Here is a 15,132-nt window from a genome sequence, read left to right as displayed (position 1 = left end):
CCTGCTGTTCCCCCTCCCCCGCAGCCTCAGCTCACTGCACTGCTGGCTCTTGCCAAGCAGTGCAGCTGCAGAACCGCGGCCTCACCCGGTGCTCTGTGCTGCATGGTGGAGTGGCTGGCTCCAGCCGGGCAGCCGGGCTGCCCGTCCTGGTGTTCTGGGCGGCACGGCTGTAGCAGGGAGCAGGGGGGGATTGGACAGAGGGCAGGGGAGTTCGGAGTGGTGGTCAGGGGGCGGGGGTGTGGATAGGGATCGGGGCAGTCAGAGGGCAGGGAACAGGGGGGGTTGAATGGGGGCAGGGGTCGTGGGGGGGCAGTCAGGAAAGAGAAGGGGGGTTGGATGGGGCGGCGGGGGGCAGTCAGGGGACAGGGAGGGGTGGATGGGGCAGGAGTCCCAGGGGGGCCGTCACAGGGCGAGAAGCAGGGGGGGTCGGAGAGGGGGCGGGCGCCAGGCCATGACTGGCTGTTTGGGGAGGCACAGCCTCCCCTAACCGGCCCTCCATACAATTTTGGAAACCCGATGTGGCCCTCAAAAAAAGTTTGCCCGCCCCTGTCCTAAATGATTCCTCTCCCGCCTTGGTGTCTCTCTCCACCTGTCCAATACAGCCCTGTTTAAAACCTGGTTGATAAATAGGAGAAGTGCATTTCCCCACCTTTGCTTTCCTCAAAAACAGCTGCAATGATTTTGCTCCAACTTAGGCAGGGTCTAGAGATCCATCCTGGAAAACCTCAGTCCAGAAAGCTGACTCTTCAGAGCAACTCAGACGAGAGGTTAGAGCAGAAACTCTCCTGCCTCCATAATTTTAGTGACTACTGCTTTCCAGCCCTTCTGCTCAGTATTGCAAATACAGCAGGAGAAAGGCAGAGACTGTGGCCTGAAAGCAGAAAGCAGTGGTCTGTCTGTCTCTCTGTATTTCTCTTGGTAACTGGCCTTTCTCTGCCCCATCCCTTCCTCTCTTCCAGTCAGCAGAAAACAGCCCTCTGGGGAACTTCCTGAAAGGGTTCATTGACGTACCGTCCTGCCATGTAGGTGAGTGTCTGTAACTGTCGCCCGTGGAGTGAGAGGTTCTGGAATGTATCGTTTCGGGGGAAGAGGGGGAGGCTATTTAACCATGAGACACTGCTGGAGACAGAAGCCTCTTTTAACGGGCTGTAAGGAGTAGCATTTGGAGTATTCACCTTCTGCATGGGTGCTACTCCTGCCTGGAGCACCTGGCTGGGTGATTCCTGCAACTGCCCATCTGGAGGCAGTGTGGTCTAGAGGATAGAGCACCAGCCTGGAACTCTGGAGATCTGGGTTCTATTCCTGGCTCTGTAACTGGCCTGGGCAAGTCAGTTCACCTGCTCTTTGCCTCAGTTTCCCCATCTGTACAATGGGGATACTGACCTCCTTTGTAAAGTGCATGGAGAGCGATGGGTGGAATTTTCTATAGGAGCTGGGTATTATCATTATTATTAAATGAGGTCTGGTGGGTCTAAACCCGTTTCCTACTGGCTGGATTCCTACCTTGGATCCCTCAGTGTAGTGAGTTCTGGGGGGTTTCCTGTGAGCGGGGCTGCGGAGTACCGTGTAAAGTGACCAAAGGAAGGTCGGCAATGCCTTTACTGCGCCCCAAGGAGCAGGCTCTGGCGCGTCCCTGTCTCACCAGAGCTTTGTAGCAGGTATCTCTGTGACGGTCAGCGGTGACTTCAGAACTGCTGGAAAAGAGCTCACTGCCAGCCTGTGCTCCTGTGTGACTGGCTGAGGCTCTCCCAGCTGTGGCCCTGCCCAAGGCCTGCAAGGGAACTGCTATCTCGTGGCCCCTGTTTGTCCTAGAAATCTGAGGGTCTCCGTAGCCAAAGGGACTTAGAAGGAAGGGGACTCACAAGGAGAGGTCAGTGCTGAGCACCCGCAAGCCCTAGTGAGGAGCTGAATCCAACCCAGAGGCAGATTTGCTGAATGGCCTTTACTACAGCTTAACAGTGGCCTGAGCTGAAGGCCCAGCCCGTTCCCATCCCTGCACTGCTGCCTCCCTTTCCTCGACGGTAGATTCGAGCAAGTTGCCTCAGAGCTGTGGCCCTCTCAGGAGAACTGTCCGAGCTTTAGGGCCCAGTCCTGGGGATGCCAAGCATCCTCGGCCCCACGAAAGTCAGAGGACATTGAGGGACCTCAGGACCTCCTGAGACAGGCTGTGAGATGCAGAGCCTCCCGTGTCCCTCTTGGCTTGATGTGAATAAGGGGGAGGTCAAGCTCAGAGCCTTTCGCCCTCTTTCCTCCCCCAGTTTCCCCTGGTGGAGTGACGTCTCTAGGAGGTGAGTCAGGAATCACACCCTGCTTCAAACAGCTGGCCCAAGTGCCGTGGGTAGGCAAGGGCTGCACAGGGCGACAGAGGACCAGGTTTCACGCTCAGTTCTGACGCTCTGCCCGAGATGATGATGCGTCAGAGGAAGGAGCCGATCCCCCCCCCGTGTGCAGCAGGTTGGAGAGCAGGACCCTGGAGGGGTCCTTTGCTCCACAGAGCTGTCCATTGGGAATCTCTCCAAGTAAAGCCCCCTCTGATATCCTTATAGTTATCTCCAAAGACGGGAGGAGCTCCAAACCATTTGTCTTCACCATCCATTCCCAGCAGATGTCCCACCCGTCCCAGGCGCTGGACGTGGCTGCAGACACACAGGAGGAACTCAACGACTGGGTGGCCAAGATCCGGGAGGCCACACAGAACGCAGATGCCAGGGTGAGCGAGAGGAGCCGTGCGCTTTGAGCGCCGGTGGCGTTCATTGTCACCATTAGAATGACCCTAACGAACGTCCAATGTGTCTCACAACGGTGGGGGCTGGGGCTCACTGTGGTGGGTGCCATGGTGCCCAGGAAGGCAGAGCGTTCCCCACTCCCTGCCTGGGGGAGGTGCAACTCCACTCCCTCAGGCTCTAGCTTACCTTGCCGTTTGGGTCTGAGATACAGTGAGCACTAAAGCTCAGGGGTAATGCCCAGACTTTGCCCATTCAGGGACCCACTGGCAACTGAAGGGATCCATTAAATGAAGAGGTTGTAGCCACCATCATCCCGAATATGGAGGTGCAGCCCTTGGGAAAAAAAAAGTTCCCAGCATGCATTCCTCCTAAGCAATCTCAGCAGAAGGCTGCATGGTTCCTTATGGAGCACAGAATCCTGGGACCTGTAGTCTCCAGAGGGCGCACCTCTGTCTGGAAGGGGAGCGTGAGCGTGGGCTGCATTGCAGGACTCGGTGGTTCCCCTGAAACGTCCTTGCCGCGGGTGAGGACGTGGTGCCCAGCCCTCACAAACAGGCTCTGCCAGTCCATTTGTGCGGGGCATATCAGTGGCTCAGGTTTCGTGGCCTCTCTGCGTTCTCAGCAGTGACCTGAGCGCCTGCCTTTCCTTGCGCAGATGCAAGAGGGGAAGATCATGGAGCGGAGGAAGAAGATCGCCCTGGAGCTCTCCGAGCTGGTCGTTTACTGCCGCCCGGTGCCATTCGATGAAGAGAGTAAGGCCCCAGCTGCTGCTGCTGCCTCACTGACCGAGCCCTCCGAGGGGTGTGGCCAGTGTTGATGGGAATCAAACAGGCCCTGGGAAGATCCTTCCTACCCATACAAACAGCTGCTCCCTCCAGGCCCTGCCTGAGCCCACGGCCATCCTGGCCAGCTCCGGTTCCCAACAGAACTGCCCAGCCCCAGCCCCGGCCCCTCCAGCCAGCCACCCATCTCCCCTCCAGGATTCAGAGCAGCTGAGCTCCATTAGCAAGTGCACTGGTAGGTGGGCAGTGGGCCCCATGTGGAGGCTGAGCCCTGAGTTCAGGCAGAGGAAAGTTCACGGTGGGGACTGCCAGCCTAGGGAACAACTGTCCTCAGTGGGCATCACTGATGTGCCAGGCTCCAGAGCACCGTGATGCCTCCCTAGTGAGGGCCTCCAGTGGCCACCCACTGACCCTGCCTATTGTCCTTGCAGAGATCGGCACAGACAAGGCTTGCTACCGGGACATGTCCTCCTTCCCCGAGACCAAGGCCGAGAAGTATGCCAACCGCAGCAAGGGCAAGAAGTTCCTGCAGTACAACCGACGCCAGCTCAGTCGCGTCTACCCCAAGGGCCAACGCCTGGACTCCTCGAACTATGACCCACTGCCCATGTGGATCTGCGGCAGCCAGCTGGTAGCCCTTAACTTCCAGACCCCCGGTAACTCTTCAACCCCGTACCCATGGGCACGGGGCAGTTCAGACACAGATCCACTCCCTTTCACATAGCATGAGGTGCTTTGCCCAGCTAGCTTTGAATGTCCTGAGCAATGGGGCTCCCCTCCCTTCCCTGGGGAGACAATCCGCAGCTGAATGGCTTCCCTAAGGAAGACCCTGCAGTCACGTGACCAAGAGCCAACCTGACGCAATTGCCAGCAACCCCAGGGGTTCCGTCCCCTATACAGGCTGTTGCCACGCAGGGCTGAGTACGCATTGCAAGGTGCCGTTTGTGGAGATCCCGGCACCGTCTCCCATCACGGCACAAGGCACGGGTTTGCCTCTGTGTGACAGAAGTGGGGGGTTTAGTTCTCCCAGCCAACAGCGCTGCTGGGGGCAGGGCCTTCTGCACAATGCCCACATGCCTCCACGCCGCACAGAGACTTCCTGCCTCCACACTGCATCTGGCCCCACAGGGGCTTCTCCCCCAGCTCATTGGTCATTGCCACTTGGATTAGTCCTCTGTCCCTTTCTCCGCGCGCGGATTGGTTTGTGCCCCTTTGAACAGCCTGTTGTCTCTTGCCGCATGCTGATTGGCTGCTGCCTTTGGGCTTCTTCCAGATAAACCAATGCAGTTGAACCAGGCTTTGTTCATGCTGGGAGCCCGCAGTGGTTACGTCCTGCAGCCAGACATCATGAGGGACGACTTGTTTGACCCCTTTGACAAGAGCAGCCTGAAGATCGTGGAACCCATCACTGTGCAGCTCCAGGCAAGTGAGAGACCAGCCTAAGACTCGGGGGGAGGACCAAGAGACCCAAGTCCTGGGACCTGTCGCCTCAGGCCCGTCAGTCACTTAATATCTGTCTCTTTCATATCTTAATACCGGGGGCCAAATCCTCATCTCCATCACACCCATAGAACCCCACTGCAGCCAGGAGGCCCGCATGGGGGTAACGGAGGGCAGTGTCGACACGGGCGCTGATGACAGAGAGGCATATTTCACTGTGACCCCTCCCAACCTCACAGGCAGGGAGCTCAGAGCCTGCTCCAGAAACACAGGAGGCCCCAGTGCTTGAGCACAAGGAGAATCTCTGTAGGGTGTTAGCAGTATACAGCCTATGACACACAGCTGAGCAGTGGTTCCATCCTGTAGAGGGCAATGCCCCCCCCATATATATAAGACTCTACTTCCCTGCTTGTGTGACACCCCCACGCACACACACACACACACAGACTCTACTTCCCTGCTTGTGTGGGGTGAGTCATTTTTTATGTTGAGTCAGTAAAAGATGGTGAACTCAGGATGCTAGTGGGCAGGGTGAGCAGGGTCTGGGACTAGCCCCCCCAGCTCCATGACTGAGTGTTTCTGCTGCCAAGAATTCCAATCAGGGATAAGCAGCAAGGCCTGGGATGTGACAGATGTGGGATCACGTGGCAGTATAGGCGGGCGCTTAGACACCACTGTGAGGAGCATGGTATAAAAACCTGTCAAGAATAGAATAGAATAGTGAGTGGTGCGGGGACATTGGAAAAACCCCTGAGGCCGGAGCGGGTGTGTACTGCTCCCATCCCCTGGGAGTGCACTGCCTGCCCCCTGCCGGTGCATAATGATTTAGGACACACAATGTCACAGCTGCGCCGCCCCTGAGGACAGAATGGGGGATCCCTAGTGAGGAGGATCATACCCTAAAGATGAACATTACAGAAACCCAGCACAGAGATTGAGTCAGAAATGAGGCAACTAGGAGCTGGGATCAGGAGTGGCGGAAGCTTCCTAAAAGGGGGGGGGGGAGACTGGTGCCCGAACTGTGGCCCTGCCCCCCATGCCACCCCTTCACCCTGAGGCCCCACCCCACTGCCGCCTCTTCCCCCCCAAGATCCCGCCTCGCATTCGCTCCTCTCCATCCCCCTGTCCCCGCTCTGTCTCTCACCCTTACGGCCGGTCAAATGTGATGGGGCCATGGCCCCCTGGCCCCCTCCTGTTCCGGCGCCCTTGGCTGGGATTCTGCAGCAGTTCTAACATTGCAGTCCGCTCGTCTCTTCCCGGCATCTCCACCTCCTCACCCCAGATCCTAGGCGCCCGGCATCTCCCCAAGAACGGCAGGAGCATTGTGTGCCCCTTCGTGGAGGTGGAGGTCTGCGGCTCGGAGTTTGACAGCAGCAAGAACAAGACGGATGTCGTAGGTGAGGAGCTGGAGGGGCTGGTGGGGAACAGGCATTGCAGAGAACAGAACTGGGCCCTCTCCTCTAGCAGAACAGAATGTTCCTAACAGGCTCATCCCCCACCTGGGCTGCGCAGAAATTCAGCTGGTTCCCTGCATGGCTGGGGCTGTTCATTAATTGCAGCATGAATACAAGGGGCCTGACTTTGCTCTGCCACAGATTGCCCTGAGCTTCCCGCATGCCATACACAGACCCGTTTGTCAGCCTCCTTATAGGAGGCAGCAGAATTCATGCCCTGCAGCTCTTAGGGTACTGGAAGCCCATGTGTTGGGGTGGCGAGGGGCAGCTCCCCCATGAACGGCCCCTCTGGAGCAGCTGTGTGGACCCTGGAAGTGTGATGTAGCAATTGCCCTAATAAGGGGCTGTGAACCCTCAGAGCTGGAGAGGGCGTCTGTAAAAGGAGCCATGTCAGCCCGTGCTCCCTCAGTGCATCTGCCCTTAAACTGCTCCCCTTGGGAGAGGGTGGATCTACAGGGACAGCGTGATCCTAGAACAGGGGATCTGTTAGTAACATCGTTCTCCCCGGGAGTAATGGAACTGATTTGCTTTTGAGCAGGTCCCATGCACTCCAGCAGGCAGCGGTGATGTGTCCATCCGGGCCGGTGTACCCTTGCATGGGTCTGACACCTGCCACAAAGGGGTGGTGATGGGTCCCTACAGACACACACCTCGGAGCGTGTCTCCAGCAAGTGCCAGTGGCGTGTGTCATGCACACACACACCCGCACCAGCCAACTCCTTTGCCTTGCCAGACGGCAGGCGCTCCCCTTTGTTCTCTGCTGGCGTAAGGCGTTCAGAGGCTTGTGTTTCTTGTGCACTGACTGCCCCCTTTTTCCCCCAGCTGATAATGGCCTGAACCCCGTGTGGCTTTTCAAGCAGTTCGTCTTCGACATCAACAACCCTGAGTTTGCCTTCCTGCGCTTCGTGGTATACGAGGAGGACATGTTCAGTGACCCCAACTTCCTAGCCCAGGCCACCTTCCCCGTCAAGGGCCTCAAGACAGGTACAGGCTGCCTGCCGCCAGCCCCTCCTTTCCATGCTCCCTCCCCAAGGTAGGCCTGTCCCCAGAGCCAGCTCCGCATGGGAATTTCCTCACCCCAGGACCCTGCAGGCATCTCCCTGTTCAGCTAGCAGTGCCCACCCCTCCCAGCTCTGTCCTTACCAGCAACCCCCTGATGCCCCAAACCTGCCAGCTTCCTCCCTTCCCAAATGTGTGTGTTGCTGTGAGATCCCAGGTAGGACAACGTGTGAGCTTGCCGGGTTTGCAGGGGAGTGTGCAAGAACATCTGCATGCGCACGGGAGCGTGCGTGTGAGCGGGAGGCCGGTCCTGGCTGCTTTCCTCTGTGCCCGGGCATGTTGGGAGGGCAGTGCGGGTGCTGGGATGGAGCCATGCTGACTGGGTTGTTATCACCCTGCTGCTGCCTGCAGGCTACAGGTCAGTGCCCCTGAAGAACAGCTACACCGAGGACCTGGAGCTCTCCTCCCTGCTCATCCACATCGAAATCATCAACGCCAAGGTGAGCGCCCTGTGACGCGACTCACCCCACCAGGAGCTGCCTGCCCCCAGCATCAGCTGGTGCCTTTAAGTCACTTGCCTCCTTTGGTCTTTAGCCAGCTCCCGAAACTCCCTTCTCACCCAACCCCCTAGCTCTGACTCCGAACAGCGCTGCAGAGCCAGCTCGCCCCTGCCCCGGGCTCCGTGCCTCGCCCTGCAGAGCTGCCAGCCTCTGAAGGAAAGGACTGGCTAGGAGAACTGAAAAAGTGATGTGATGTCTGCACCATAGGGACCCCTCCCATCTCCTTCCCCTGCTGACAGGCCTTGGGAGCTCAGGGCACTGCTGGGGCATCTGAGCAGCCCACGCCAGCTGACTGAAGGTGAAGCTCAAACAGCCAGGGGAGGGCCGGCTTATAGCATTCAGCAGGGTAGCCTCATCTTTCCTGCAGAGGTGTGGCCCACGGAGACCACAAGTCCCAGCATGCAATGCAGCTTCCGGCTCAGCTCCCCTAGGAACTCTGCCTGCTGGGATCTGTAGTCTTCAGAGGCCGCACTGCTATCGCGATGTGAGTGTGGTGGGTGCCAGCTGAACGTGGCTGCTGGTGAGGTGCCCACGTGGCCTGTAGCTGGACAAAGGAGGGATGCCCCGATTGAGGGCCTAGGCCAGGGGTTCTCAAACTTCATTGCACCACGACCCCCTTCCGACAACAAAAATTACTACACAACCCCAGGAGGGGGGCCGAAGCCTGAGCTTGGCTGAACCCCCCTGCCCTGGGCAGGCGTAAGCCAAAGCCAGAGCCTCCCTGCCCTGGGTGGGACCAAAGCCAAAGCCCAAGGGCTTCAGCCCCAGGAAGGGGCCTGTAACCTGAGCCCCACTACCCAAGACTGAAGCCCTCTGGCTTTGGCTTTTGCCCCGGGCAATGGGTCCCGAGCTTCGGCCCCGGGCCCCAACAAATCTAAACCAGCCCAGGCAAGCCCATTAAAATGGGGGTGGCAGTCCACAGTTTGAGAACCGCCGGCCTAGGCACTAAAGAGCGCCCACACTGCACTAGTTGGATAGACCCCTTGTGGCTTGGTACTGCTCACTCACCGGCTGCAGAGGGCGCTGTGGAGCAGTGTGAAGCACTTTCACTCCCACACAGGAGCTGAGCAGTCTGCATTCCTCAGTGCTGCCAGCCAGTCGGTTTCAGCTGTCCTGGGCAGCTGGAAGGTCCCCAGGGGAGAGTGTCACATAGTGGTTAGAGTTGCTGGGTTCTGCTTACTGCTTGGGCACTCACTTACATGTGGCCTTGGACAAGGCCCTTCCTCTCTCTGCCTCAGTTACCCCATCTGTGAAATGGGGAGAATGGTTCAACTGCTGTCCTAGCTCACAGGGTGGGCTGTGAGGGTTAATTAAAGCATTGGGTTAATTGACCAGGAAGGGGCATGCATGTCACTAAATGATGGGGCAGTTTGGGACATGGATCCCTATTAGAAACTATGCTGAGGCTGGCAAACTCATGCCACTTGTGATTGAAAGTGATTCTGAAGCCAGCCGTCTAGCTCTGGAGGGCTAGTGGACTCCTGGCCCCTGGGCTACCCAGAGGCACAGCCTGTCTTGCCTCACGAGAGTGTGTTTCTCGAGGTGGGGCGCGGGGGCAGGCTGGTTGCTCAGCTCCTGACGTGCCCCTCTCTGTGCATCTCCTTGTTGCAGGAAGAAGACGAGGAGAACCTGTACTCCTCCATCCAGCAGTTGCGTGACCGAGCCAGCGAGCTCTCCAACCGGGTCTCGAGCTTTGAGCACAGCAACAACTGTGACTTGCGCCACCAGCAGTGGCTGGACGAGCTGCGGGCGGCCAAGGAGCGGCTGATGGAGCTGACCGAAGTGCGCAACAGGAAGTGAGTCCCAACCCCACGTAGATAAACCCCATCCACCCACCCCGGGGAGCTGGGATAGAACCCAGCTACTTCAGCATCAAAAACAAGGGCGGCTGCCCCCGCAGCTAAGGGAGCGCTCCCTTAGCTATAGTAATAGTAGGTCCTTTATCCACTCTGTAGACCAGCCACTGGAGGGCAATGTGATTACACATGCACTCCTCCCTCTGCTAAGACAAGCATAACTGTCCTCTCATGCAGTGACAAATCCCAATCCCTTAGAGAGCAGCTGTGAAGCCTGCAGACATCTGCTGTCCTCTCCCGGGGGCCATGGCTAACTGTCCAAAGCCACCTTACACATTCTTTCCCCCTCCAGGCTGATGGAGAAAAAGAAGAGAGATCGACAGATGGCCAACAAGCACAACTGAGCCAGCCGCGGGGCTCTCCCAGCTGGGGCCCTCTGCTGGGGAGCCTGGAAATTCTTGCCCGCAGGAGATCTGGCCGCTGATACCAGCCATCCCCCGACAATCCACCTTTCCAGCTGGCTCGCTGCCTATCACCCTGCATCAGTCAGCTGCCCTGGGGGGAAGAGACATTGGCTGCTAGAACTGCAGCACTTGCAGGACCTGGAGAGAACTAGCGGTGGCTCTGAAGATGGGAGTGCAGGGCTGTGTTAGCACCTTTCCTGTTGTAATAACCAAGCTTTTCAATGAGCTGGAAAAGGGGTCACATGCCAGGGGGCGCAATGCCTCTCAAGAGGATTCGAGCAGCCACCCGGGGCAGGGCTTCCCATCAGCCACCTTATCCCCAGTCAGTCTGATCTGCTTCAACATCTGTTTAAATTTTTTCTTTTTTACCACCATGAGACTTCCAAGGGGGGGAGGGGAGAGGGACATCTCAGGAGCTGTAGGTTCGAAGCCTTTCATAGCTCACCAGTCTGTGTTTGAAGTGGGGTCCCTAGGTGACATTTCTCTGCATTACGAAACCACCACAAGCGCCGGCGCCCTGGGAGTTCCAAGGGCAGCAGGGGGTGACTGCAGAGCAGGATCTAGGGGCATCGGCCGAGCTGTATGTGGCCCAGGGGGCTGCAGGTTACAATGGAGGGGCAGCGGCAGAGCTGTGTGTGGAGCCCCTTGGACTGGATAGCAGGGGCTCTGCTCTGTGCTCTGCCTGGCTGTCGCCCCTCACAAAGGTTAGAGGAAACCCTGCCCCCTATTTATTTATTTATTGGGTGGTTGGTGCTCGATCCCTTGCTCCGCCACCCTTTAGAGTTGGGGTGACACTTGCCGATGTGTTGCAGCTCTCCCTGAGCCTGCAGGGCCTGGGGAGCTGCTGTGACCCCCAGGCTCCTGCTCTGCATGAGAGAAACAGCTCTAAATTTCCCTGCAGGCATTCCCAAGTGGCAGCCAAAGGCTACCACCAGTCAACCGGACACATTGCAGGGCAGAGGCCCCAGTGTATCACTGGAAGCCTCAGGCTGAATGGCGGAGAGCCGGAGCCACACAGCTGTGGGGGCTTCCCAGCCCCACACCAGTCAGACAGGCACATTCCCATTCCCCCTTGCTGGAGTTCATAGTGTTCAGAGGGAATCATTCCCTCCTCCTGGAGCAGATCAGAGCCTGCGGAGCTGACCAGCCCCACGCTGGTGAGTGGCGTACCTGGTTCTGCCTTGCCTTGTGTAGCTGAAAGGTCAGGGCGTTCTTGTCATTGCAGCTGAAAGGGCTTTTCACCTGTGCATTATGCACTGCCCATCGCCTCGTTAGCTTGTCGAGCAGAACGATGCAGGGAACGGGGATGAGGAATCAGTGGACTGAGAACGAGCCGCACTCTGCACATCGCTAGGGCTTTCCATCTTCCCATTGCCGGACATCTCCACAACCCCCAGCAGGGAGGCAAGTCAGTATAATTCACCCCACCGGACCAACCAAGAAACTGAGGCACAGAGAAGGGAAGGGGGCACGCAACAAGCGAGTGGCTTCGGACCCAGGTGTCCAAACGATCGTGCTGCCTCCCTGCAAGTTTGAGTTGACCTGAGAAAGGACTATCAGCGGGTGCGATCACACAATGACGAGGATTAGGCACCACAGACAGGAGCCCGGCTCACTCAGACCCACTTCTGAGCCCCTGCCTAGGGCAGGAACACAGGCTGCCCTGCCCTTCGGGTGTCATCTCCTAACAGCTGGGATCTCCAGCGGATGCCAGTATGTAGGAGATGCTCACTGAGACAGTGCTGAGGTTTCCACGCCATTTAGCTGCACAGGGAAGATTTAGAGCCAGGAACTGTGCGGGGATCTCGAGAAATAGCTGCGATTTCTTTTTTCAATGTGTGTATAAACCGGGGGGAGGGTTCTACGACCAGCCTCAGTATCAGGGCATGTGGAAATGATGCACTGTCCCCTGAGAGACCCCACAGGGTGAGGGAGGGGAGTCAGGCCTGGGCAGAGCTCCACCTGCACTCTACAGGGGCGGGGGACAGTCGCCTTTCAGAGCAGATGTAAAACCAAGGCCCTGACCACCCACAGTCACTAAGTGCCCTGGGCACGTTCCTTTGTTGTTGTTATTACGAATCCCATCTGTGGTGCCGTAAATAGAGGGCGGAAGGAGAGGGTTGACCTGACACCAGCCCCCTTCCTCACAGGGCTGACAATCTAAACTCAAGTGACCCAGTCACTGGAGCTTGCAGGCCACATTTGGGGAAGGTGGAGGCAAAGGGAGCTCACCCTGTGATCCTGGGGAGGTTGTTCCAGGCATGTGGCGCAGGATGGAAGAAAGTAGGAGACGGAGGTGGACAAAGGCAGGAGGAGGGTAGGCATGAAATTCCAGCTCAGGTAACTACATTCTGCCAATCTAGCATGCCCAGCGCAGTTACAGTCAGAGAGTTTATCCTTGCTCGCCCTTCTTTAAACACTGTTGTGTGGAGTTGCTGTGTGCTGTTAAACAGCTGCCACATCCCACCCCAGAGCTGGCTGCATTTCAGGGATCAGTCTATAGAGCACTTTGGGATCCTTCAGGATGAAATGTGCTATATTATTATTATTTTATTTGTATGACAATAGCTGATATCAGGGCTGCATTGTGCTAGGTGCTGCACAAACACATAGTTACAGGCAGTCCCTACCCCTAAGCACTTGCTAAAGAGACATTGCAGGCAAAAGGTGGGAGGGGACACTGAGGCACAAAGCGATGAAGTGACTTGCTCGAGATCACCCGGCAGGTCAGTGGCAGAGCTGACCATAGATGCCAGTCTCCTGAGTCCCTCCTGCTGGCAGTGCAATCCACTGTGCCATACACTGCTACAGAAGGGAGCCGGAAAGAAACCGAACGCCCAGCTGAGATTCCCCTGCCCTCCCAGCCACTACAGATCCCTGCCATTTCATCGCTCCTACATAAATCCCTTCTTTTTAAAAACAGTACCTCTGATCTGAGAGCAGTGAAGGGGCACGTGAAACCCCTTCTGAGGAATCCCAGACAGAACTTCTCAGCCTGCGAGAGCCTCAAAGGGATAAATAACAGGAGGAGAGCAGGAAACCATTTGGATTCATGCCTGTGTTGTGAGGGGTTGTCCAGCCTCTCAGCTCCGAGATTCAGCATCCTGGGGGTCCAAGAAGAAGGGCCCCGTGTCTGCCCAGCTCTGGGATTGTTGTGAATGTAATATAATAAGTGGGGGGATGCCAGGAAAATGCCTGAGGTGCCTCAGTGGGCCAGATGCAGCCTTGGTGTAAGCATTGAAGCCAATGGAGTTGTGCCCACCTCCCCCAGGGCTGAATCTGACTCGATATTTGTTTTGGACCCATGTGGATGATAAGGGGGGAAGCCAGATGCTGGTTCCCCTTCCCTGGTATATTGGAGGTGCACAGTTATATGTCAGCCCCTGGAAAGTGCCAGGAGATGCTGGCACTAGGGCAGGTACTGACGTTTCCAAGAGTGGCTAATAAAAGAAGCACAAGGGAGCCAGCAGCTGGAAGACTGGTCTTTGCAGCAGCTTCAGGCAGGCATCGGGTCAGGATATTAATGTAGGTCTCATGCAGGAGGATAGGGTGTCTCTATGGGGGATCCGGCATCCTGCTGGTGTCACTGCAGGGAGAGCCGTGAATTCTTTGTATGAAAATAAATCTATTTAGCCAATATTTATACACACAGGGGTTGGTCTTGTTTTCCGTCGGCGCATTGCCCCACTTACCCCAGAGACCTCTACAGTCTCTGTCCGCTAGCTCTCAATTCTGGATTCAAAGCAGGACATTGGCCAAGTGCAGCCCATCGTTTCCCTCATCTGTAAGGAAAAGGGGCAGCTCCAGGTTCAAATCCCATCCCAGCAGACAGGTTGCTCAGACCGAGAGAAAGATGCCCTGGCTCTGTTCCTGGCCCCTGTGGGGATTCAGTTAACATGCCGCTTACTCTCCTCTTATACTCTCCTCTTATACGTTATTAATGAAACTGCACCAGTCCCACTAGACACAACCCCTGACCCTGAAGAGAAGTGGAAGACAGGGAAGAGAAAAGGACTATATTGAAGACAGACACTAGGAAAGATTCACTCCTCAGACCCCATCCCATCCTCTCACCACTAGGAACTTACATCATTTTCCATGGGTGACCCGTGCTCTCCCCACTCATCTAAAAACCATGGGGAAAACATCACAGGGATGGTCAGCTCCTCACCCAGCCCCTGGCTCCCTGGCCTGGGTTTGAGTGTGCTTTGGCTGCTCATGTGTCCCTGCAGATCAGGAATGACTCTGTTTGCAGGTTTCAGAGTGGTAGCCGTGTTAGTCTGTATCAGCAAAAAGAACGAGGAGTGCCACAAGTACTCCTCGTTCTGTTTGCAGGACCTTTCGCTGTGTCCATGCTGAGGTTTGCATAAACCCATAAACCTCAGCAGACGGGCCACCCAAAGGAGCCCCCGCATGGCTGAGCCAGTGGCATGGGCAGCGGGCTGACTGAATGCACACGCACACGGGGCCAGCCCTGAGCAGCAAGCGGGCTGGGGACAGAGCGGGTGAGTGTGATGGAGAACAGAGAGAGGCTGAGAGAGAGAAGAAGGAGGAAAGGGGGGAAAACGACGAGTGCCAGAGCAGGGAAAGAGCAAGGTAAAGGAAAAAGAAAAGACAACATGAGAGTGGGAAGTGGGATTCCTTGTCCCTCCCCCCAGCCCAGCTGCCCTAGCTGTTCTGTGCCCTCCTCCCTGACCCCCACCAAAGCTAACCCCTCCCTCCACCAGGACAAGTGTCCCAGCTGGGGATCCCCAGGGCAAGGAAGCACCATGCACAACCCTTCGCAGGCAGACACCCACCAGGCCCGGGCAGCATGTGCACCCACCACCCAGGTGCAGCAATCCCACCCGGAAGGCTGGTGGGGACTCCCCCTCTGGAGCAGCAGTGGCGGGGCTATGACACACAGCAAGC

At 57.1% G+C, this 15,132-nt stretch overlaps 1 protein-coding gene across 2 annotated transcripts in view; it reads left to right on the top strand.

Annotated features, from left to right (window-relative positions):
* The window catches only part of LOC141982047 (1-phosphatidylinositol 4,5-bisphosphate phosphodiesterase gamma-1-like), a 77,499-nt gene extending 63,655 nt beyond the window's left edge, over positions 1-13,844 (top strand). Inside the window, exons 23-32 of one of the 2 annotated variants that reach the window (XM_074943727.1) lie at positions 960-1,026; positions 2,547-2,710; positions 3,382-3,478; positions 3,940-4,164; positions 4,782-4,930; positions 6,231-6,345; positions 7,225-7,386; positions 7,813-7,901; positions 9,573-9,757; positions 10,110-13,844. In XM_074943727.1, coding sequence (XP_074799828.1) covers positions 960-1,026; positions 2,547-2,710; positions 3,382-3,478; positions 3,940-4,164; positions 4,782-4,930; positions 6,231-6,345; positions 7,225-7,386; positions 7,813-7,901; positions 9,573-9,757; positions 10,110-10,161 — 1,305 coding nt within the window. In that variant the 3' untranslated portion in view covers positions 10,162-13,844. The remainder of the gene's footprint in view (positions 1-959; positions 1,027-2,546; positions 2,711-3,381; positions 3,479-3,939; positions 4,165-4,781; positions 4,931-6,230; positions 6,346-7,224; positions 7,387-7,812; positions 7,902-9,572; positions 9,758-10,109) is intronic. The other variant, XM_074943728.1, reaches the window with a different exon arrangement.
* The last annotated feature ends 1,288 nt before the right edge of the window (positions 13,845-15,132 follow it).

This window comes from Natator depressus, chromosome 2, assembly GCF_965152275.1.
Source record: "Natator depressus isolate rNatDep1 chromosome 2, rNatDep2.hap1, whole genome shotgun sequence".
In the NCBI taxonomy this organism is placed as follows: Eukaryota; Metazoa; Chordata; order Testudines; family Cheloniidae; genus Natator; species Natator depressus.
Note: the sequence above shows the minus strand (reverse complement) of the source record. Positions and strands in the feature narration are given on the sequence as shown.